General features: G+C 32.1%; 4 protein-coding genes across 4 annotated transcripts; 2 read left to right on the top strand and 2 right to left on the bottom strand.

Moving 5' to 3' along the window:
* The first annotated feature begins 773 nt into the window (after window positions 1-773).
* On the top strand, window positions 774-4,971 carry LOC114379080 (N-carbamoylputrescine amidase-like). Its single transcript, XM_028337641.1, has 9 exons — window positions 774-976; window positions 1,655-1,703; window positions 2,650-2,741; window positions 2,921-3,072; window positions 3,148-3,194; window positions 3,309-3,342; window positions 3,600-3,766; window positions 4,094-4,190; window positions 4,481-4,971. Exons 1-9 carry the CDS (start codon window positions 891-893, stop codon window positions 4,654-4,656), a joined length of 900 nt encoding a protein of 299 aa, XP_028193442.1. The 5' UTR covers window positions 774-890; the 3' UTR covers window positions 4,657-4,971.
* A 2,386-nt stretch (window positions 4,972-7,357) lies between these two features.
* LOC114379168 (protein FANTASTIC FOUR 3-like) lies at window positions 7,358-8,728 on the bottom strand. Its single transcript, XM_028337769.1, has one exon. The coding sequence runs from the start codon at window positions 8,437-8,439 to the stop codon at window positions 7,729-7,731; it is 711 nt and encodes a 236-aa protein (XP_028193570.1). The 5' UTR covers window positions 8,440-8,728; the 3' UTR covers window positions 7,358-7,728.
* A 1,941-nt stretch (window positions 8,729-10,669) lies between these two features.
* On the bottom strand, window positions 10,670-14,837 carry LOC114378358 (rho GTPase-activating protein 5-like). Its single transcript, XM_028336940.1, has 5 exons — window positions 14,138-14,837; window positions 13,628-13,748; window positions 13,315-13,434; window positions 11,767-11,997; window positions 10,670-11,466 (listed from the first exon to the last, which is right to left on the bottom strand). Exons 1-5 carry the CDS (start codon window positions 14,485-14,487, stop codon window positions 11,026-11,028), a joined length of 1,263 nt encoding a protein of 420 aa, XP_028192741.1. The 5' UTR covers window positions 14,488-14,837; the 3' UTR covers window positions 10,670-11,025.
* Window positions 14,838-17,207: 2,370 nt separating this feature from the next.
* On the top strand, window positions 17,208-19,956 carry LOC114378456 (probable calcium-binding protein CML48). Its single transcript, XM_028337050.1, has 5 exons — window positions 17,208-17,616; window positions 17,925-17,971; window positions 18,311-18,486; window positions 18,826-18,844; window positions 19,493-19,956. Exons 1-5 carry the CDS (start codon window positions 17,328-17,330, stop codon window positions 19,601-19,603), a joined length of 642 nt encoding a protein of 213 aa, XP_028192851.1. The 5' UTR covers window positions 17,208-17,327; the 3' UTR covers window positions 19,604-19,956.
* The last annotated feature ends 4,896 nt before the right edge of the window (window positions 19,957-24,852 follow it).

Here is a 24,852-nt window from a genome sequence, read left to right as displayed (position 1 = left end):
TCTTTTATAATTTACACACTATTTTGGAGCTAGACTAGGACCACTTGGTTTAGTGATTTTTTTTCGTGATTGGTTTTTCAAAATTTCTCATACATTTGCTACTTCAATAACTTTAACAAGCTATACAACAAGAAATTTTATTTAATAAATAAAAATAAAATTATATTTAATTCAACTGGCTATACAACAACAAATTTTATTAAATAAATAAAAATTATATTTAATTGAACTCGGTTTAGGTGAATTGATTAAACTATAAATTTCAACAACAAATTATATTTAATTGAAATGGGTAACTGACCGTGACAACAAATTTCTTCCTACTACACATTCTTTAGCAAAACAACAATTACAATATCAAAAGATGCTATTACAAATTTTACTTAAAATACATCCCCTAAAACTAACATTATAATTAAAAATGAAAAACCTAACAACACAAGGTTTGTTAAATTTCTTATTTTCTCCTACCAAGCTTTAATTTGTAGTTTCAAATTAGCCACTAACATTGATGCTCTTGTGACATAAGAATTATTAGAAACATGGTTTTCTTCTTCAACCCATTGAAAAGAATTGATAGTTATTTAAGTCTACGTGGCACTAAATTGTTAACAATACATCTCACTAACGACATTACTTGAAAATTTAGCAACAATGACTATTTTACAACACTTATGTAAAGATAAGAACTATTTTTAACATTTCAACAAGAATAATATGCAAAGGAGAATAGAATGTCTATTTATTCTTTAATTTACACTTATGTAGGAGTCTAAAAAGTTGGCGGAATATAATTCTATTGTGTGCAGTGCAGTGTTTTCCCACGAGGCAACAAGGAAACAATAATCTCATATTCCCAAAACTTGAGCTTTATTACGTTGTTTCTGTAGATGGAGAAGGGTAGAACCGTGGTGGTGTCTGCTTTGCAGTTTGCATGCACCGATGATGTCTCAACTAATATCGCCACCGCCGAGAGGTAACACCGTAACAATTTCACCTATTTCCTTATTTACCCACTTTCAATTTCAATTCATTTCGGATTGTTCACCCTTGCAACCCAATTTCATGTTCTGAATCCTGAACTTGGTGATGAGGGTCACTAGTTTATGAGCTGCCCAGGTTAAAAGGTTTCATTTTTAGCTCTTGCTTGCACTGATTATGGCCCACATTCAGAGGAAACGTTACAATGGAACAAATTTTTACAGCAAATCAGTTGCTATAGAACAAAGTCTAATGACAGACCTCAGACTCATTTCTCACTGCACTATATATAATTTCTTTAGGAGATTTAAACACTCTGACAGATTTGAATGCCATTCTACAAAAGGAACCTTGAACGTTGGCACCTTGGCTTGTAGCCAAGCCCACACTCTTACCTTTGACAAATCTATGATTGATTCCACATCCACATTCTGATTTTTGAAAACAACCCCATTTCTATGAGACCATGATGTCCATATTTAGAAGGGAATCAAGCAGGCTCTCTAATTCAATTGTCCTCTGGATTTTGTTTCTGCTTCTAACTGAAACTTTTTGAGCTTCAGTTTTTCTTCCCTGATTATTGTTTAAGTATATAATATAATTTGTAGACTAATCAGTGGCAGAAATGAAATTTCTATGCATGTTATGTGATGCTTTTTTGGCTCTTGTGCAGGCTAATTAGAGCTGCACATAAACAGGGTGCGAACATCATTCTGATTCAGGTGTGCATATTTAAAACCTGGGACGGCCTTCCCTGACAATGCTTCCTACTTGTGTTACATATCAATTATAGAATATCTAATTCCATACAATCTTTTGTTGACTTCTTTTATTGCTTGATAAGGTTAACATCAAGTAGGATATGCGCATAAATGGATTTTATGTGTATTTTTCATTCATTGGGATTCAAAACCATATGATTATTTGATCAACTACTTTAACTAAAAGCAATCTTGTTTTAAGGAAAATGAGGAGGTGAAACCTCCAATATAGCAATGCAAATATTGAGGTTGTAGGTTAGAAGCATAAATCTGGTTAGGTTACCAATTTACTTTAAGACGACTTCCCATGATTTATAATTCACTAAGTAGGTTGCATAAAACCATTTTTGTGATGGTATTTCTTTTATATAACTATTTTTTACCATGAATAGTACAATATTACAAATCTTAACTGGTTACGGTCAAGGACTTTGACTTGAGTCAAACTATGATATGCTAGATGAAAAATCTAGTGAGACTATGAGAGAATCTGTTAGACAGGAAGCAGAATTGCTCTTCTGCAATATGCTTGTGTAAAATGGAATTTGGAATACATTTGGGTAAATTACATTTCTACTTCTGCATTATTTATTAATCTAATATGCACTGCTTGCTTACACTAAATATTTGGCAATCTGGCATTGATTTCTTAATAATGCTGATGATTCTTGACTGTAATTGCTGGCACTGACAGAATGTTTTTGCTGGAATTTTATTTATCTTTAAAACTACTGGCTGACAAATGGGATTTTTATGACTTTTGATGTTCATTCAGAAAAATACAGATTCCTTATCTAGTTATCCCATCATTGTAGAGATAGTAATTTTACTGGACTCGTTAATTCAGATGGAAAACCCTGATTGGTTGCGTGTTTGGATCATATTAATGATGTTTGAATAATTTCAGGAGCTCTTTGAAGGTTATTACTTCTGTCAGGCACAAAGAGTGGATTTCTTTCAAAGAGCTAAGCCACATAAGGACCATCCCACAATCCTCAGGTAAAATAATTGAAAAAGTAGCTTCTGTAATCTGCTTCTTAGTCACTGCTTGCATGCCACTCAATGAACTGGAACCGTATTATGGTGTTTTAAGGGGCAGAGGAACAAATATTGGCTTAGTCTTTTATGTGCATCATCCTGTAATGAATCTTATTCTTGTTTCAATGTTCATGATGCAGAATGCAGAAACTTGCAAAAGAGTTAGGTGTAGTCATACCAGTTAGCTTCTTTGAGGAGGCAAACAATGCACATTATAATTCAATAGCCATAATTGATTCTGATGGAACTGATCTTGGGATTTATAGAAAGTCCCATATTCCAGATGGACCAGGTATGCAATATTCAGGACATTTATATGTCATTTAGTATGTCTACATCCTAACTCATCAAACAATCTCCCCTACAGGTTACGAGGAAAAGTTCTATTTTAATCCAGGTGACACTGGATTTAAGGTAGGTGCTTAAGATAGCCATAATTGATATTCACTGGTTGGAATAACCTTGGTTTTATGGGTTTTTTTTAATGATTGGTGAACATAGTGTAACATTGAGGCTTTTGCTGAACAGGTTTTCCAGACTAAATTTGCAAAGATTGGAGTTGGTAAGAACTTATAATTACTATAACTGCATTCTGTTCTTTTTGCCTGTACTCAAAACTTCATTTAGTGTGGCTGTATCAAGATTGTTAGACAATCAGAAAAGAAAAATGTTGAATCTATCAAAAAACATTTTCCCAATTTTGATTTTTGCTTCGCTAAAGCAACCAAACACATTTTGGAAGCTGCATTTTTCATCTTTCTCCCAGATAGGAAACTGAAGAATTATCTTTTTTACTATTTTAATTAATTTTCATGTCAGCTATTTGCTGGGATCAGTGGTTTCCTGAGGCAGCCCGAGCAATGGTGCTTCAAGGTGCTGAGATTCTATTTTATCCTACTGCTATTGGGTCTGAACCTCATGATGGAAGCATTGACTCTCGTGACCACTGGAAACGAGTAATGCAAGGACATGCTGGGGCCAATTTGGTAGGTTTTGTACGCAAGCTAATAGTTACCCATCCACATATTTTCATTTATAATGTGTATCTATAAGGTGCATATCTTGCTATCTCTTTCTTATATGTGTATGTGTCATGCTCACAGTTGTTTCTATTTCCTAATCTAGAACTCCTTCAGCATTAGTTGTTGGCTAAAATAATCCAAGATATACTATGCTAAAGTTTGTATTAGAGAAAAGGAAATTTACTGTATGATCATTTTTTTTTATATAAATATGAAGGGTTTAACCACTTGTGTAAACATTTATGTTTAAACTTTCCAACATATTTGATCAAATAATTTTGGAAAATGCAGGTACCTCTTGTGGCTTCAAATAGGATAGGAAAGGAGATAATAGAGACTGAACATGGAAAAACTGAGATAACATTTTACGGAAACTCCTTCATAGCAGGTAATTTTTGTGAACTGTTTTCTTTTCAGCACAGAAGCACACCTCACTAGTTTGACCAGTGTGGGAAAACCCTTCTTTTAAAAGATGACATGCTTTTTCCACATTCATCTCAACCCAAAACCAATATTTTCTTGCTTTGTAGCATTCCCCCCCACCCCCTGCCCTCCCTTCCCTTCTCCTCTTCTTTTTCTTAATCGATTTTTTTTTCTTCATTTCTTCTAACACTTGGAAAGTTTAGCTGCAGGCATAACTTATCTGTTTATATTTTTGTCTTCTCTATCAATATACAGGACCTACAGGAGAAATTGTTTCAGTTGCTGATGATAAAGAGGAAGCTGTTCTTATTGCTCAGTTTGATCTGGACAAGATCAAATCAACGAGGCATTGTTGGGGGGTATTCCGTGATAGGCGTCCTGATCTATATAAGGTGCTTTTAACATTAGATGGCAACAATCCCGTCCAATGATAGATAAACATCTTACCTTGTAACTGTTATAGAATGATACCTGGAATGGTTTAATCCTTTACAAACTTCCAGAGCGTTTATCACTCACCAAATATGCAAGAACAAGGGACAACACAAAAATATCATCTGCTAATTCCATGCAATTTAATAAATATGTGGAATTAATGATCAATCGGCTAATAAATTTGATGTTTTGTAGTCCATTTTAATCATAAACAATTCATCTGAGTCATTTGACACCATGTATGAACATTATATTTCATTTTATGCAATTTGGACACGGAAGTTTTCTGAAGTGTTCTAAATTTGCTGTTAGCTTCGAGAAGTGATTTGTTCTGTGTTTATATAGATCATTCCTGTCATTTTTCTTAAAGCATATTTGGCTGAGCTATTGTGATACGTGAAGATATAGATGTTGTAGACTTAGGTAGCATTTGGTTTCCAGACAGAACAAAATTAAATGTTTTGCATTTTTTTTTTTTTTTGGTTTTCTTAGAATTTGGGTCACGGTCCAACCTAACTTCAAAAGTTAGATCATGAAGTAAAGAGTTAGTAAGAATTATCTCTCACTTATGTACACTATTTTAGTCATATTACTTATTGATATAGGTCTAACTCAATACTAATAGTTCATGAGATGGGAGTTACCTATCACATATATCCATTATTTTAGTTATATTACTAGGTAAAGCAGCATCTCAAACAGCTTTAATCTTTTTTAATATTAACAAGAATGTATTAAATTTTAATCCAATGTCATATTCTGATCTATTTTTAAAATGTATAAAACAGAAAAACTTGTATTATATTATATTTACCAAAGATATCTAACCACAATTATTGCTCAGATTGTAGCATTTCTTCAGTCCTCCAAGCAGCCCAAAACACTTAACTGGGTGGTATGTGAGAAAAAGATAAACATACAGAATCTAAGACTTTCTAAATTTTTTATTTGTTAGAAATTATAAAAGTGTATAGGTCTCTCATATTTAATGAATCTTATTCATAATTTTATAGTTTTCAATAAAGAATATATTAAATAAAGTATGTCACAGAGTATGTTGCTAATATCATGAGAAAAGTATCATCTTCTCCCTCTAGATATCTTTTATATAAAATGCTAGATGACTGGATCAAAATTTACACAAAAAGGGGTCAGAGAGATATTTGGTGGAGCTTTGTACTATTCCCCTTGCCTTTCGTGCAAAATGAAAAGGATGATACTTGTTTCATTCAAATTTTTTAGAATACTTTCACAATTTATTTTTCTTTTACGTACTTTATCTTTTTTTTCTTATCTCTTTTTTTGTAAGATATACTGTGTGAAAATGTTGTCAAAATAGCATTACTCACAAGACAAATATCTTTATGTTCTGTGAATATTCTTTCCTTTGTTCTATTTTTATAATACAAGACTTGGGCCCTCGTCGTTACAGCAAATTTGGTTTGACTATAGGCAAGGCAAAGAAAGAGGAATGAACTAACAAGTATTTAATTTCTGATATACTATTTTTAATATATATTTTCATTATTAGTTATAACTTTTTGAAACTTATTAAATAATATGAATATCATTTTACATTTTGTAAATTTTAATAAATGTAAACTAACACGTAAAATAAATATGAATAATGCGGCATTACATTTACAACAATTGTATAAGCCATAATCTCACATAATGAACAAATTCCAACCCTGTACTGGGGTGTGAAAAAAAAATCAGTTAAGATTGAATTGGATTATAATCGAACGATAATCAAATTATTTTTTACAAAATCAGTTCGGTTAATCAAACTAGTTTTCATATAAATTTTTTTACTCGAAAAAAATAGTTTGAAAACCAGTTCGAAACTAGTCTGATTCTTAAAAATAATTTAAAACTGGTCAAAAATCAATTCAGTTCAGACTTAGTTTTTAAAATCAATTCGATTCTAAACTAATTTTTAAACTAATTTGATTATTTAAATATAAAACCAAACTAGTTGAAACAGTTCAAAATCAGTTTGATTTAGTTTTTTTTATCAAAATAATTTTTGTACACTCCTATTTTGTACCAATTGATTAAGGAACATAAATTATAATTATATGTCGGTTGTTGTTGGTTAACCATTATTTATGTAATTTGTGCATTAAATCAATAAGAGAGCATCGAACATTTTGCACATTACATTATATCACAAAATTTTGTCTAAAATACCATGGCCCTGGATCACATATTATATGCTCTTATCTTGGTGCCCTTTTCTTCTTTTTGTGTGTCGTGTCTCTTTTACAATCTTATCTCTGCTACTACGATTATGGGTTCTGATTTATTTCTAGATTATCCTACTTTCCCTTGGTTTTGTCTTCGTATTTTCTGTGGTAAGAAAAAGTGCTTCACGCGTTGCAGTACTCAAATGTGTCATTGCTAACCTCGATTCAACCCTCCCCGGCCATTGTGCTCATAGGATCTTGGATTATAGTTTAGTTAAGATAATCCTTAGATAACATGCATCTACCTTGTCTCACGTGAAAGTCCCCGAATTTCCACTTCCCATGACTAAGAAACATATAAAATAGACGTGACTCGTTTACAAGGGAAGTAGGTAGCGTGGGACAATATCGAGTCCTTGACAGAAGATTGCAATTTTCTCGTTAGTCCACTAATTTTGGAACACACCACACAAAACTTTTTTTTTTTTTTATATATAAAATATTTAGATTAATGAAAGACACTTCTTCTGACAAGGTCAGAAAAAGATCACCAACTGCAATGAAAATTTATAACAAGATTTACATGCTTATCAATACAAGTCTGAAAATCAAGTTTAAGTCACAGTTGATGTGAATGAAAACTCGATCAGAGGTGTCAACTCCTGTTTCCATCAGACAAAATCTTTAGAAGTTAAGAGACAAAAGCCAACATATTAAAGAAAAGATACAAAAACACAACAGTGCTTAAAATTATTTTGTTTCTTCTTCTCTTATTTTTGTAAATCTTCCTTAGCATTCAAATTTTCTGCTCTTTCATCAAGTAAGTGGCTAGTCATCACTTGAGCATCAATCTCATTTTCTTCATGATCTGCCACACAATTAATCATCATTTTTCTCTTCCATGTTTTCTTCTTCCTCCTCTTCATCCATTGTTTCTACACCAATATCATCATCATCATCATCTTCTTCTTCTTCTTCTTCTTCTATGGGTTCATCCTCATGATGAACAAAATGCAGCTTCAGCCTTCCATCCTCTCTACAAGCATGCAAGAACTCATGTGTTGGAATCCTTATCTCTTCAAGAACAAACCTCCCTTCACTTCTGTAGGACCTGAAACACACCCAAGGCTTCCCACTCCTCCCTATGCAAGAAATAGGAGGAGGGTACTCACTCACCCTTGAACTCACACACCTTTTGACACCCTCTTTCTCCTTATACACTTCACAACTCTCACTCATTCCATCCTTGAAGTCTTCAACATCATCTGAACTCTCAAAGCCAAGACCCTCAGTGCAAAGGTGCAAACTCTCAGAACTCAAGGATGAGAAGCTGTCACTATTCTTGTGCCTGTTGGTGTTGTTTGTTATCTCAGTTGACGATGATGATGATGAAGTAGAAACGTGGGGAGTGAATGGTGATGATATAGGACTCTCCTTGAAATGGAGTTCTCCAAATATCTCAGTGAAGGAGTGGGTTTGGTCTGTGGATTTTAGGGGTTTTATTTGGTTCCATGAGAGGGATTCAAGCAGGGTTGACTTTTCTGGCAAAAGGGTGTCGAAGATGTGATGCAGGCTCCCACATGTTGCCATGCCCTTCTTGCTAGCCAGTGTTTGGTACTTTGTGTAGAACTAAACACAGAAAGAAAGGAATAGGATATTGTAAGTGCTAACTTTTGGCAGTAGAGAGATAGGGGAAAAGAGCAAAGTGGCACGAAAATAGCATGAGATGAAAAAATCAAGGGGAAGATGCTATTATATATATGCAGTAGGAAGTTCTGATTTATGGTTTCTTGTTTTTTCTGTTGGTGTGGCTTATAAATGGCCAACGAGTGGTTATACTTACGTAGCTTAGCCAGGATTTGTTGTTGGCCATATAAAAGTCCTAGGTAACTAACTATATGGTGAGATTTATCTTAATTCTTTTGGATAGAGATGGCACTTAATTATCCTTTATACAAGAGGTAATCAGTGATAAAAATTGCCTTCCGAATATTTAAGAAGGTTGTATATTCAAGATTTAAACCTGAAGTTGTTTAAACAAGAACAATTCTGCATTAATTCGTGCATGTATTTAGTGACAAGATTTATATAAATTCAGATTATTATTCATTATCCACAATAAATTGAAATTTATAAAAATTATGGTGAATTGATTTCTTAAGCATCACGTTAGCATGCAAAACCGATCCTAATTTAGTATACCATGTATTCTTAAAGTTAGTTGTCTAGGTACTCTCAGCCTTATTAAAAGGGCTTCCAACCACCAACAAGGTCCAACATTGGGTTATTTAAGCATACCTACCATGCATATGGAAAATACTTCGTTGGGAGAGATAAAATCCACTTCGGTGATCTCGGGTGAGTCTCATGATTTTTGGTTATAAAGATATCTTGCTTCCAGCAAAAAAAGGCTTCCAACCTGAAAGTTACCTTTATACACGGTCATGGAAAAGACTTGATGACTTGGTATTTTCCAAAACATAGTAGACCCAGTCTTGGGTGTAAACCTAATACACGGATTGCATCAGGCAACAAATGTTTCAACCATCTAGGCTTCTACCTAAATAATAAGAAAAAAGGTATAATCATTAATTTGTCTGTGAAGATGAATACATAAAAATGGTATAACCAAGAGAGCTTGCCTGTGCAGATGGCACTCCAATTGGACGTTCCTTTTGGGGAAGGAAACAAGGGACGGGACCACAACAACTTTCTTGGTTTTGTGAGGGGCAAATTTTGAGCAATGATTCGATCCTACCATGGTGCTGTCCAGAGTACAATGATGTGAACGCGAAGACTACTACTTGCACACCTACACTTACAGCCACACCCTTCTCTAAAATCTTCTAAAATTCTAACACATTTGAATGTGGGTACACGTTCAATTAACCGTTTTCACTTGTTGTAACTGTCCAAGTGGCTCTGCTAGATTGAACATTGCAGGCAACGTGGCACGCTTATATACAAGTGTCTCGTGACCCTTGGTACCACATTATCTAATTTGCATTTGTTAAAGACTAAAGTTATACGGTATTATCTTTCTTGCAATAATACACAAATTGTCCTTAAGATGAATCTATTTTGGAGTTTGTACTCTCATAAATTTTGTTTTATAGGGAATTGGTAATGGACTAATAATCTAAATTTGGAATCCTTCCCTATCAAATATTACTAAGTGTGATTAAACACTACAGTCCCCTTCAGCTTTCTGCACTAGGAGGATAAGGCTAGTAGCTAGTCTACAGAATAGAATTGCCACAAACCAAGAACTTATGCATGTATGGCTTCAAGTTCCACCGTTCCCACTTCCACTTGTGATCATAATTTATCATTGGTGGAAAGAAGGAGAGGAATATTCGATTGAGTCCTTTAAACTTGTTGACTCCTTTCTAGGAAAATGGTTGTGGTTCTCAGCTAGCCCTCCCTTTCACTGCCTTGTCCCATTATAGAAATGTACATACAATTAACCCTTAGATGCGTTTTGGTGGGAAAAGTAGCTTGCAACGTTTTCTTTAAAGTTTGATAGTTTTGTGGTTTTCATTCCTCTTGATATTTCTCACCTCCATAAAACTCCTTGCCATTGGTCTACCTTTGTGGACCTGATGCCTCCCAAATCAATCATACAATATTTTTTCCATAAAATTTTGTATTGAAGTTCTATGGCCACTACTACTGTTATGGTCCAAGGGAAAAAGGTTCCACTTCTACCTAAACGCGTAGCATGTCTCATTGCTATCATCTGACCAAAACTTATTGGACGATCCTTACTCTGGCAGGAAACCAAAATTGTAGAGTAAGGATCCAAAAGACCATTCCAAAGGGCAACAGAAGATTAATTTATTATTAAGGAATAATTATGAACACAAGTAAACACACAGGGAATGATATTTCATTACAATGTTAGTGTGATCATAGTACTATTCTTGAAATCAGATAAGTTAAACAAACAAAGGAAAAAGGAAAAAGAAATCATAAAGGACCAATTCACAAACTTCCCCTGGCAATTTGCAACTTGAGACATAAACAAACTTACAATGCCACAATGTCAAATAATCAATTTACATTTCAGTGCCTCTTCTGTTCTTCACAGCCACGCTTTGATCTATTCATTTATTGTATCTATGTGACTTAAAATACCAATTCCTTTTTTTTTCTCAACAGGCACTATTTGATGGATCACAGGTTGCTGCCTCTTGTCTTTTTGGACTCTTTTCTAGCATTTGACTTACTTGATTGGCCAGTTTTACTCTTCCCCATGTTTCCTACGGGTGGAAACTCACAATACAAATCCTCATTGCAAACAAGATTCTCAGAAGAGTTTGTCAAACTGCCAGGTTCTCCTCCAGTTGAGTTGTTTTGGAGTGATTCAGGGGAACGGTCTAAGGCAGTTTTCTCTAAAACAAAGTTTTCTTGAGCCTCTTCATTTTCTGCAGGAGTATCTTGCCGGAAGGACTCCAAAATTCTACGGTTTTCATTATCTACAGAAGGTTGTAGATAAAATCTAGGACATGATTCTACCACAGAATCCTTTCTTTCCCGCACTGTCCTTAATATAAGTGTCTTCAAGAAGTTCATTACTTGAACTGCATACATCAATGCAGATATAGGGTCTGCCATCTGCAATCAGAATGACCAAATACTTTCATTGACTCGAACCTACTATCAGATGGAACAACTATCACATTGGCATCTTTATTTACTCTTGGAAAAACACAGCATAGTAAAGACTTCACTAAAGGTAAAAATATTGTCAAGACAAGTAGTGCAGAAAAGATTTCCCGAGAAAAGAAAACAATTGGATTTCAAAAGATTTCCATATGCAATTTAGTAAAGTAGAAAATGAAAATATATAGCACTTGTATGGTACATCTTTTCTTCCTTGCAGTCACTTGAGAATGAAAAAATATGGAAACACACCTGAGTCATGTTTGGTGCAAAAACCATGGCAATGTTACGCGCATTCATCTTATTAACATGCTCATGTAGGACAACATCAGCCATCAGATTGATGGCCCAGTCCAAGAGTGAAGCTTCAGTATGAGGTAGATGTCTCACTAGTTCAGAACATTCATCCTCAGTCTGGCATTGCATTACCTGCTCGGGTGATAATGAATCTAGAATGCCTGTAGGAAGTTCCCTAAACCAAGCCTTGAAAAATGCAAGAATATCAAAATAGTATCTAATAACATGCATTTTCTTTATGCCAAAAAAAAGCACAAAGAATTAAGCAGAAGCTACAAAAGCAGTGTTTTGTAGCATTTACCTTATATCCTTTCATATAAAAGATAGTTTGCTATGTACGCGAGTTTAATTAAATGGGATTCTGGAATGGATTCTGATAGTTACTTGCTAGGATAAAACTACACCAAGAAAGGTGACATATTCCAACTAAGTAGTGCTAAAGTTTCATGAAGCAGCAATTGAAATAAAGATGTTGGGAAACTTGTTATATTTGTCTAAAGACATGAATTGACAGGTTGTTAGTGGCTAGCAGTAAATAAGTTGGAAGGTTAAGACAGAAGCAGAGGATGATATGGATGCAATTGGTCAGCATATGATTTAGGAAGAACAGAAAACAGATAGAAAAATGAAGGTTCTCATTGAGCTTGTCTAGAAGAAACGGAATAAAAAGAAAGGATAAAATTGTTTTGCAAATAATTTTAAAAAGACTCACAAGCAAGGGTCATAAGACATTTCAGTTTCCACTTTCCAACAGGATCATAAAGTTTACACATTGAAAACACTTGTATTGTAGAGTTTAGTTTTGTTTGTTGGCCCTGACGAACATTGAATTAAAAAGGAAAAACTAATCATGTAATTAGGAAGTCATTTTTATATTTTTTAAAAATAAAACAAATATTAATTAGAAATTTGGATGATCATAGGAGTGGCAGTAGATCATTTGTCTGACTCAACTATTTAATAAAGGACATCTTAGGAAGATGAGAAAAAAGTTATATAGGAGATGCAATAAACGAATAGGAATGACAATACAGCCTCCCTCATAAACTGCAGGATGTTCTAGCTCACCATCTAGTCTATAAACCAGATATTGTATGGGCAGACAATTTTACTATTCATCTGATCCATTAAAACGGGTCTAGATATGGAATGTGGTACTATTCAGTCAAATACATTGCGGAATTTGGAAATGATGTTTATTTGTCTAATTTATTAGACTTAGATAAATGTTTGAAATTGATAAGTTACTTTCTACAATCAATTACATGTTGAATCAATTCTATTTGCACAAATGATTCTAGTACATGTTAGATCTATAATAAAAGAGAAAAAGAATTATTGCATAAAAATAATCATTTCCACAAGCAAAAGTAATCATTATATCATAGAAGATACTTTTTTTAGTCAATATGATGATCCAGTTCAATTCACCAAACAAGCATCTATGAACAGGTACATCAACAGAGGAGCCAGAAGCAAACAATCATCTTGCAAGAGTTATACCTTAATTAGCCCTGCCAAACAATGTACATCAATGCCTTCTGGGACCACTCCCAAATTCAATTGATCCCTAACATGTTCCTCTTGACCATTGTCCGCGTTAATTCTGAAAATCCCCTCCACCTGCATGTGTAAGTTCAACTTTTTAACCAAGAAGAACCATTAATGCAATCATTTGCAAGGTGAACAAATAAGTCCCCATGGAGTAGTACATGATAAAGCAGGACTATCATTTTTGCTAGTTTCACACAAATTGCATCCAACAGATAACCAGCAACATCATCAGAAATTTACAGACAAATATAGATGATCAAACCTGCAACCCTCCTTGAACATACAGATGCCTTTGCATCAACAGCAGTATTGTTGGCACACTGTTCCCTCTTGAGTCATACGACAACTGCATGGATTCTGTTGAAACTCCAAAAACAGATGCACTACATGTGATAAATCAAACAAAAGCGTAAATAAATAAACAAAACAACACAACCTTTAAATCAAAGACTCTAATATAAATGCATTCACAAATGCAAAAGATCTTGACATTCTCTAATAAAAACCGACCAATCGTGCATAAAAATTAAACTCATAATCAAAACCATATTGTTTCTGATTCGTTGACTTTATAAAATCTAAGGATGCATAGAAATTAAACTCGGAATCAAAACTATAATGTGCATTAAAAATAATGCATAATTTTCCTCTTAAATTTAAAAACTAATAAAAACCAACATGCATTCGATCAGAAATGTGACTCTAATTCAATGATGAACAAGTGTCTTCAATTCATGCCTTTTAATATATATGCATGGACATAAACACACACCTAGCACTAGGAGGCCTTCTGGGGACCTCAGGTTCAAACTCAACAGGCAAGCCCAAGAAACCATTGAACCTATCAAAGGTGACATGCGCAACATGGCGCACGTTCGTTGGGGAGCCAATGTCCATAATGGAGCCGATGTTTTTGCGAGGAAGCTGGAAGGATTTCCTGAGAAGGGTCAGAAGAAGCGCCAAGAGAGGTCGGAGGAGAAAGGCATTGGGAGAAGAGAATGAAGAGGTTGTTGGTGTTGTTGTCCTTGTCTTTGTTGTTGTTGTTGTTGTTGTTGTCCTTGTCTTTGTTGGTGGTGATGAAGCAACAAAACGAGGTGGGGAGGAGTGGAGGACCTCGGTCATGGCTGGCAATGAAAGAGGCCTTTACTTGGAATATAAAAAACGAAAGCACAAAGATTTTGTTTCAGAAAATGCCAAGGTTGTGACTTGGAGTTGGATTGAAGGAAAGTGCAGTAGTGTTTCTAGGGTGTGGGACGTGAGAATCATTAACTCAGTTTTTCTTTTTAATTTTCATATTTTTTATGTTATGTTGCGTGCTGTGGAGCGTTGAACAAAGTAGTAGTCACGCTTGTGTATGTGTTGGAGTGAGTGGAGAGAGAAAGTCACCAACAAGGATAGGAAGAGTAGAACTAAAGACAGATAGACAACAAAAAAACAAACCGGTGAGAAATGAAATGAACACTTGAAGATGGTGAAAACTTGTAAAAGAATCTCATAATATATAATAGGTTTTTTTTTACTGGGGGTTTCATAATTAATATATATATATATATGAATCAAAGATAATGTCAAAAAATATATAATAATTCACATATATTATATTGTTCAATCTATTTAGATCATTGACATAGATCCGAATATACATTAAAGTCACTGCAGATTGTTTTATATATCAGTTTGTTGTATCCCATATGTTAATAAAAAATAATGTCATTATTGTATTAATTAGCTTAGTACACCAAAGTTAAATATATTTTTAGCTTCTACAAAACCTCTTCTTTTATGTTACCAGCTCCTTCTCACACCATCTTTGTACCATAAAATAATACACAAGTGTAATTTATAATATATATATAGTTAGCTAAATATGATGATGACCCAATAATTTAAAATAATATATTTTTATTTAAAGAATTTATGCGAATCTGTCCTTTTGATTATGAATGATGAATAAAGTATTTATTACCTAAACTAATATAATTAATACGCGTGAGATTGTCTTCATTAAATTAAAAAATACCCTAACCTTTTTACGTAATAGCTTTTATGCGTTATGTCCTGTTATATTGATCAAGAAAATAATAAATAATAAATATTAAAAATCACAATAATTTTTTGTGTGAATACAATAAAATTATATTAATGACTATAAAAAAGATAGTTTGATTAATGACATTTCAAGAAATAAATTATTTTTAGTTTTCCATTCAATGTTTTAAAAATACTTGTTCATATTTTTCTAATACGTTAAAAATTAATATGATAATTTTGCAGGCTAGCTAGTAGCTAATTAATAAGAATTTCCGCGGTATCATGTGTGTCTGCATGTATGTGGATAGAATTAATTTTAGATAAACATGATTTTGTAGAATTGATTACAGTTAAAATTAATTTTGATACAACAAGATTCTTCTTTAGATAAGAAATATTAGGAAAATGATTTTTTTTTTCCAAAAAATGTTGTTTGAATACTTTGAGGCTTGAGCACCTTGCAATCATACAACCGAGGGCCATTGATGCAAAACCTCTCAATTGTGTTTTTTGTGGAGGAAAAATCGTGTTTGTAATCCTCATATTCAGTGATGGATTTAGAAACATGTCGAGGATAATACTCATATTACAAATTGACTTTTTTACTACATTTCAAATTATGAAAGTGGTTTTATACCAAAAAAATTTATCAAAGTAGTTTATAATTATAATTATATATAGAGAGAGAAATGTAATATATTAAATGTGTTCCTTTGCATAATAGTCATTCAAAAATTATTCTTACATAACTTTGGATTATGTTTCCTGAAATACATATTGTTTTAAAAAAACTTAATCCAAAATTATGTTAAGAATAAAATTTTAGAATGGTTATTCCGAAAAGCAACACCTTATTTTAGACTCTGGATTCGTCAATCCGGAAAATTGAGTGGATCAAGAAGAAGAAGAAAGCTTTACAAACAGAAAAGGACAAAAGTAGCGGAGTTTAAGGAGGTCCAGTGCAAGGGGTTGAACAAGTTGCTGCTTAGGGGACACAAGGGTGAGAGAGAAACTATGGGGTGCAAGTAGGAACAGCCTTCATTATGAAAGATGTACACCAAACTCATACAAGTGATGAAGCCCACAATAGCCCAAATTCTCGTGACCAAGATTGCTAATTTTCGCCGTTGTAAAGTTATATAATATATATTATTTTTACTTTATTTTCTAAAAAATAAAACAACTCATAAACTTATTTTTAATATAAAATTATTTTGAAAATGAAATAAGAAAAATGAAACGAAAAGACCGGAATAGTTTTAAAGACACTGTATAGTTCACGGACAGCATACATTTTTATTCAAATAAAAAAACAAATTTTATAGAAGCAGATTAATAAATTAATTTTTCTTCTTGTGGTATCTTTTTTAGTAATTTTCATCATTTTATCATAAACATTTATTATTTGGATTTACCTTTAACTTCATCTTTAAGAGTTCTCCTCCAAATGAATTCATCTTTACTTTCATCAAATATTTATATATTTAATGATCTAATTCACTTCACAATGGTGGAGAATCTAGGTTTGATATTAAAAAAAACACTCTAGTGAGGGTGGAGAAAGTTAAACTTAAAATTAATCTCATACTCAATTCAAAAAATTGAAACTTGAAGGGAATATCAAAGAATGAAAATCCTATTTCTGATGGCTAAAATTAAAATCAAATTGTTATAAAATATTAGGGCTTAGGATAAATATTGTTGAAAAAGACACGGCATACCGATATTGACCACCGTCTTGGCAAACAACGCTGTGGTTGCGTGTGAGGATTCCCGTCATTCGTCAAATCCTATGATAATAAGACACATGCCTATATTACCAAACCCGAAACTAGAAAGTACCGTTATCTAACTTTTATCTCTCTCTCTCTCTCAACGTGCTCGTGCAATTAAGCAATCTGAATCCAAGGTTGTAATTGTAACTAGCTAATATGTCTTCTTCATACCATTTTCAATCTCAGTCCTATGCTCCATCTGCGCCAGAACAACCTCCATATTCCAATTACCATCACACTTCTTCATCAGCATCATCGAGTTTTCCACCAGGGACACCCCATGACGTCATTAGGAGCTTTCAGATGGTGGATAGGGACCGAAGTGGCTTCATTGATGAACGTGAATTGCAGCAAGCTCTCTCTTCTGGATTCCACCACTTCAACCTCAGGACCATTCGTTTTCTCATGTTCCTCTTCAAGAGTCCAAACCTACCCCTCACAATTGGTACCTAACTTCTATTCTTTTCTTTTTCTTAGTGTTTTAATTTAGGCAAATATTAATGGGCATTGGTTAAGACTTAAGAAACTAAAAGGAAAAATATTTTTTATGAGATCCATAAAATTCCGCGGTTTATGATTTTTAATGAGATACATTTGCTGTTCTCCAATGATTTCTACAATGACTATTTTTTCTGTTTAATTCCTTAACCAATGTCGTAACGACACTAGTTAGTAATATCCTTTAATTCAATTCATTGGGTTGGAGTTTTCAATTGTGTTGATATCAATTGGCTATTGCTCGTTCCTTCACAGGACCAAAGGAATTTGCAGCACTCTGGAGTTGCCTTGGTCATTGGCGAGTGAGTCTTGTTTTCATTTCTTCTTTTACTCTTTCTCAAGATATAGGAAAAGAAAATAAGAAAATAAAATGAATTGAATTTTTTTTCATAAGTAAAATTAACTTATTATACTTATCAGCTTTTTTAGAGAAGTTATTTGAATGAGTTTTATAACATATAAATGTAAGTTGATTTTAGGTTAGAGAAAAAAAGTTCAACTTGTTTTTATTTTATTTTATGTTCTTCTCTTATAAGTGATTACAAAGAAGTTTATCCAAATTGCTTGGGTTTGAAATTTGTGTTTTACAATAGAACTTCACCCCAGGTGATAGTCTCTGAATCTGTTACTTCAATTTGTAGGGCATATTTGAGAGGTACGATAAAGACAGGAGTGGGAAAATTGATCCATTAGAACTCAGAGATGCTCTATATGGTATTGGCTATGCTGTACCGGGCTCGGTTCTACAACTTCTGCTTTCCAAATACGGTGATGGAAGTGGTAGGAGGGTTGAACTTGGTTTTGACAGTTTTGTCGAGTAAGATTTTTTTATCTGGGTCTTTGAAGAGAGTAAATTTTCATTTTGGTAGTTGAGAGATTTTTTAATCATTAATTTGGTCCTCGAAATGTTATTACATCAATCTTGTCCTCAAATGATGTTTTTCTTTTTTCTGTATCAAAATAGTAAAAAGACTTAATCTTGTCATACATACTATTATGATAACATAATGATTTGGGGGCCATTTTGGTGTAGCTTATGTTTGGAGCACCAAATTGGTATTCTGAAATCTTTCAAGGACTAAATTGGCTTTTGTTGTATTTGAAAATGTCAATAATGTCATTATATATCTAATGTTCTGTTTTTGGATGTATGCAGGTGTGGGATGATTATTAAGGTAAAACTCAATGAGCTTTTGAAGCCATGGACGTGCCTCTCATTTCTCTATTTCTTCCTTTGTGTTTCTTTTTCATCCTTTCCTTTGATATGGGCCAATTCACCTGTTCCATTGTTTGTTTAGCTTGATATATGTAGTTCGGGACATAGATGTCTATACTCTATCCTGTTACATTCGTTAGCATATGCATTATCTTCACTTTCTGATATGTGATGAGAAATAAACAATTGGTTGGTGTTATATGGTACTTTTGAAAAAAACAAAAAAAAAGTTTTTTTCATAAGTTAAAATTAGTTTATGTATAATTTAAAATTAACTTTTCAAAATAAAAAAAAAAATAACTTTTGAAGAAACTCGTATGAGAGGATTTTTACAAATTTATTAATGCATAATTTTAACTTTTATGATAAGTTTATTTTATTTCATTCTCCTATAATGTTTATAGAGAAATTCATCAAAACAGGACCCATCTCTAATAAACTTTGCCAAGAAAAACCCGAAGGCCTAAACATTTTGGAGCATCATTTGTTCATTTCAATATGTAGAAATTAGCATTGTCATGAAAAATACATGCTCTTGTAACCAAGAGTTGATTCTTGTTTATTTACTTGTGTTTGTTGCTGTGCTAATTACCTGTTACACTTTCAGGGTCTGACTGATAAATTTAAGGAGAAGGATACACGGTATACGGGTTCGGCTACACTTTCATACGATGCCTTTATGACTATGGTCCTTCCTTTCCTTGTATCTTATGATTGATAAGTGATGTTCGTCGGCAAGATTTCCAAGTTCTTTGGTCCTACATTCAATTGATTGTTTTATGACTTTGATTGTGAATAAATTTTTAGGGTGCAACGATTTGTTATATTCATTTGTGTTCCAGTAATGCTCACATACATCTCATTCATTTACATTTTTTTTTAACCAACAAGTTACCTATTATAGCTAAGGGGTTTGTGGCAAGAGAAGTGATTAAGCGTTAGTAGGTGAGTGGTGAAAGTGTGTATATAGAAGAATGTATGTATTTAAACTTTTTTCTCTTGTAAACATTATGTAAAAGATGTGCAAGTTCCAAGAATTTGTTTCAATATTTATTGATATGAATAATTTTACATGCACAATTTCACACACAAGTTTCTCATTACTTCTCCCAAACTAAATATCCAACTAATTTAATCAGCTACATACTTAAAGTTAATTAAGGGTTTGTTGCAAGAAAAGTGGTTAAACATAAGAAGTTAATGACCGGTTACTTATTAGTGGAATAACTTTTATATAATTATGTTTATTAAATTATTAATATAAATAATGTTTGCAAAAATAGTACTCCGTATAAAATTAGTATGTCTGTTTTCACTAATGCCAAGCAAAACCAGTGACAATTGTTTTCCCCTGCGTACTATGAAAGGTAACTAAAAAAATAAAGCCAAAACACTAACTTCTACGTAAATATTTACCCTGAGGACATGATGACATAACTCCATGTGTCATGAGTTCGATGTGTTGTAATTTGTAAATGTATTACTCTAAAATTTTAGTTGACCCCATCCATAAGATACGTGGGTTCCACCCCCATCAATTTTAGTCGATCCCATCCACCACATGAAATTACAATTTGCACTTTATCCCAGCTATTATAATTTGAACATATAATTAGGTTTTAAAAGATTGAGCAGCCATTATCTCTAATCATTCACCAAATCTTACATCATACATTAATAGAATATTCTCCAACTTGTTTCGTATTAAGATTTTTTTTTCCTAAGCTAGTATTAAGAATTGCTAATATTATTAAAAGAGAAAAAGAAAAGAAAGCTTTGTATGGCAGCAAAATTTTATTCAAGTCTAATTGTATATATCAATGGTAGGTTTTGACTATATTAGGGGCGGACCTGTGTGTTAGCCAAGGGGCCCATGGCCCCCCTCGATTTTTTGAAAATTTCATAATTAATATAAATGTTTTAATTATTAGGTGATTTATTTTGTTAATTTTTAATTATTAGATAAGACTGTACTCTATTTTAAAGGCTTTGTTAAATATTGAATGTGGCCTTTTCTTTGTGACTCCAGTCCATGAAATATTAAACAGATATCCTTAAAAAAAATATAGGATAAATTTTAAAAATTCATTCAATTTAAACTTTTTTTGGATTTTTTAAATTCTTTTATTAGTAGAAGTGTAGAACATATCTTAATAAATCATTTTATTAATAGAATATATTGTATTTAATTACATAACCCATATAGACTTATAAGTATATTAAAAGAGTTTAATTAGTATGTATTGATCATATAAAATAATGTTATATTGTTATTTAATTATATAATTATATATAATTTTAAAAAAATTTATTATAATGATAATTTGTAATTAAATGATTGTATAAAATTATTATAGAAATTATTAGTGCATATTTCTTTTTTCATATTGTAATATTAGCAAGCATGTTTTGATAGTTTTATTTGTTTCGTATCTCATAAAAATGAAGTTTATTTATTTATTTATTTTCACGTGTTAATTTATTTCGTATGTGTAAAAATCATCAAAAAAAAATATTGTATCTATAAAAAATCTAATTAAGTTAAATATTTGTGTATATAATTTAATTATTTTAATTCCCGTTTTTTTACCATTGTTAGTGTTGCAACAGAACAACGAAAAAAATTTAAAAATAAAGGAGTTGCCATCATAGTTTATTGAGAGATAAATTAAAAAAAAAAGAATTTTCAAAAGATTATAACTTTTGCAAACAAATTCGAGTTCAAGAGAGTTGATTACATTTAAGAAAGGTGCTAACAGCCTATGATGCACATCATAAAAATAGTCTCATCTAATTAATTAAGCAAACTAATTTTAACTTTTAAAATATATGTCCCACTCTAAAAAAATGGTGACTATGACGAACATCAAATTTTATTATTCATTTTTGAGGAAAAGAGAGTTAATGTTTTATTTTTTGATTTTATATATTTATTGAACTTTAGGATTTATGAATTGTCACAAGAATACATCCTAAAATGTAAAATTGATAAAGGTGTACACCCAAGTCAATCCTTAGAAACATTTTGCTTAAAAATTATTCTATAGAGATATTAGTTTCAATAAACAGATTGTATTAATTCATTTAATTAAAAAGGAGAATAATTAACTGCCAAAAGTCATATATCTAAGAAAACGTAAAAAGGAAATACATTCATTCAAAACTAAAACAGAGCGTGGAGATTTTTTAGGAGGAAGATTCTTATCATAAAATATGTACATAAAGGCAAAAGAAATAAGCAACATGAGGTGAAATAGGATTCACTTACATGAGCTAAGAACTAATTAATCGAGCTTTGGAAACTTCTTGACATAAGAACGTTATTGCAAGCGTAAATATTTTTTAATTTATGATGAAGTAAATTAATAACAGATTAAGAACAAAAGTTATACAGCAATATTCCAAAGAAAGGTCCCAGCAGCAATATTACCATACACTTGAACTTGAATATCAGTGACTATTTCATTGCATATCAATACCTGCAAATGAACTTTTTCTTCTGCAGTTAAACTGACAGCACGGAAGACTAAAGTCGTGAGCTAAAAGCATTTTTTTTTTTTTTATCAATCACTGCACATGCATCTTCAGGTTTAAACCAAAAACACCGAGAACTAAAAGCAATGAATGGTGCACGAAGACTACAGAACAAAGAGCCACACATCATAAGTCACTCATGAGAGTATACACGTATGGAGTTAAGGGTTTTCTCTGATGCAAGGGTGAGTTGGGTCCTAAGTGGGTTTGGGTTATGGGTATTTCACTTGAATTGATTTTATTGGGTTAATAGTTCATGATTGAATTGAGTTTCACCAGTAATCTGAAAATCAGAAAGTTGTGAAACTTTTTCTCTCTTTTCTTTTGTGATTTTTTTTTCTTTTCATTTTTTCTCTCTTTTTATCATTATTCTTTTCAATTCTTTTCTCAGTTTTTCGTAAAATAATATAAATAATCTGAACAAAATTGAGTGTTAAAAGTTTGTAATAAATGAAAATAAATTTTTAGAAAATTTATCTGTTTATTGGCCTCCCTATTTTTCAATCCTGGATCTGCCCCTCACTATATTGAGCATTGCCATCAATGATCTAGTCATCTAGATTTATATCTTAATTCAATAACAACCAATTGCTTAGACTGATAGAATTGGAAACCGAATCTAAATAGTTTTTGCAGAAATATAGTTTGACTTTATTATTTTAATTCAACTATTCGATTTACACACATGTACCTAAGTAAGCTACCCCACCAATTGGCACTATTGAGATTGGAATAAATTTGGTTTTAGATTGTCCACTATTTATCTAATGCTAATAAAACACCTTAAATTTGACTTTTATATATAGTAAGGTCATTGTAAATATTACTGTAGTTTTTTTTAGGTCACTTAAAAAAACTGAGAACTATTCATCTTTGAAACTTTATTTCGTAATAAATAAAAGAGTAACATAATAAAAAAAATCTCTGAAATTCTATTTAACATACACAAATAATTTAACATATTTAACGCACACAACTAGTGAACAACCACCAAGAGCAATATTTTAATATTTGAATCAGTTATTGAACCAATTTCGATTATTACTGATGAATTGATTTGACTTCATATATATTACAAAAATATAACTAAATAACCAACATAATTTAATTATTCAATACTGTAAATTTAAAATGATTTTCGTTATAAAATATCTAATATTTTAAATAACAACCAATGTATATGTTACTATCAGTCTATAAATAAATTTTAAACACAAATAACATTCAATACCTTTAAAATAATCATAAATTCACAAAAAATAACATAAAAAATCATAATTTTTAATTTTTTTAAAAAAGAGCAATTCAATTCAATAAAAGATTCATTCCAATTTAATCAAATACCCACCCAATTCAACCTAAGTCACACTGGTTCTAATACATTTCCATATTTTTTTTTAACAAATCAAATCAGTATATCCATCAGATTCCGGATCAAACTGGTCAAGCCCGTTCTTAAAACACAGACCAAGAGTATCCAATCCAGTTTGCGTCTGTTCCTATCTACGTGCCAAAAATAAAACCTTGCAAATAATTTTTTTACACTAGTTTCGTAAATTGTTTTTATTTATCCGTACAGTCAATTAGCCGTAACATCTTTCTCCAACACAAGTATAACCAATGTTCTAGCAAACAGCATGTTTTTCTGTTAAAAAAGTTTACCTACCACTTCTCGGTTGGATCTCTAAATTCTAAAGTGAGGTTTAATTTTCACTTTTTGTTGAATCTATTATGATATTGACGCTAAAACTTAATTTCTACGGCTCCACAAACCCCCATATTGATGACAAGCACAAAAGATTAAAGCAATCATTTCATTTACTTAAGTGGCCCTTAAATTTCTTATAGATTTTATACTCGTACTACTTTGTTGTTTTTTTCTACCTTAAAGCCCAAAACTATTGTAAGCGAGGAGGTCCACCATCTAATCAATAATGCTTCAAAGCAAAGAACCTCAAATATAGCAAGCTAATTAAGCGTGCACAAAAAATTTTAAGTGGTTTCTTTTGAGCTGTTTATAATAATATCTTCTCTATGGAGCAATAATGATGATACTAACATGTAACAACAATATCATCATCATTTTGCAATCTAAGCGCGTACACACACACCCACACAAAAAAAGTTCCTCCCAGTATGAACATATGCTATTTTGATATGTCTGTAACCAGAACAAAACAATCGGAAGTAATTCAAAAGCTTCCGCGTCTTCATTTATACTTTTTTTACCATTTACTACTGGTTGCTTCCACAACTAGTCTTTCTGGGTTTATGTCAGCTATATTGTTCTTCTTATCACACTCAGACAGAAAGGTGTGTTGAAAGTCTCATATAACAGATAAATATAAGAAAAATGAGATATATTAAAATTCTACCTTAAATAAAGATAATATCGAAATAAACTATACAAGTGAAGAGTAATTTTCACCTTAC

This window comes from Glycine soja, chromosome 12 (assembly GCF_004193775.1).
Source record: "Glycine soja cultivar W05 chromosome 12, ASM419377v2, whole genome shotgun sequence".
Taxonomy (NCBI): domain Eukaryota; kingdom Viridiplantae; phylum Streptophyta; class Magnoliopsida; order Fabales; family Fabaceae; genus Glycine; species Glycine soja.
This window is presented reverse-complemented; position numbering and strand designations above follow the sequence as displayed.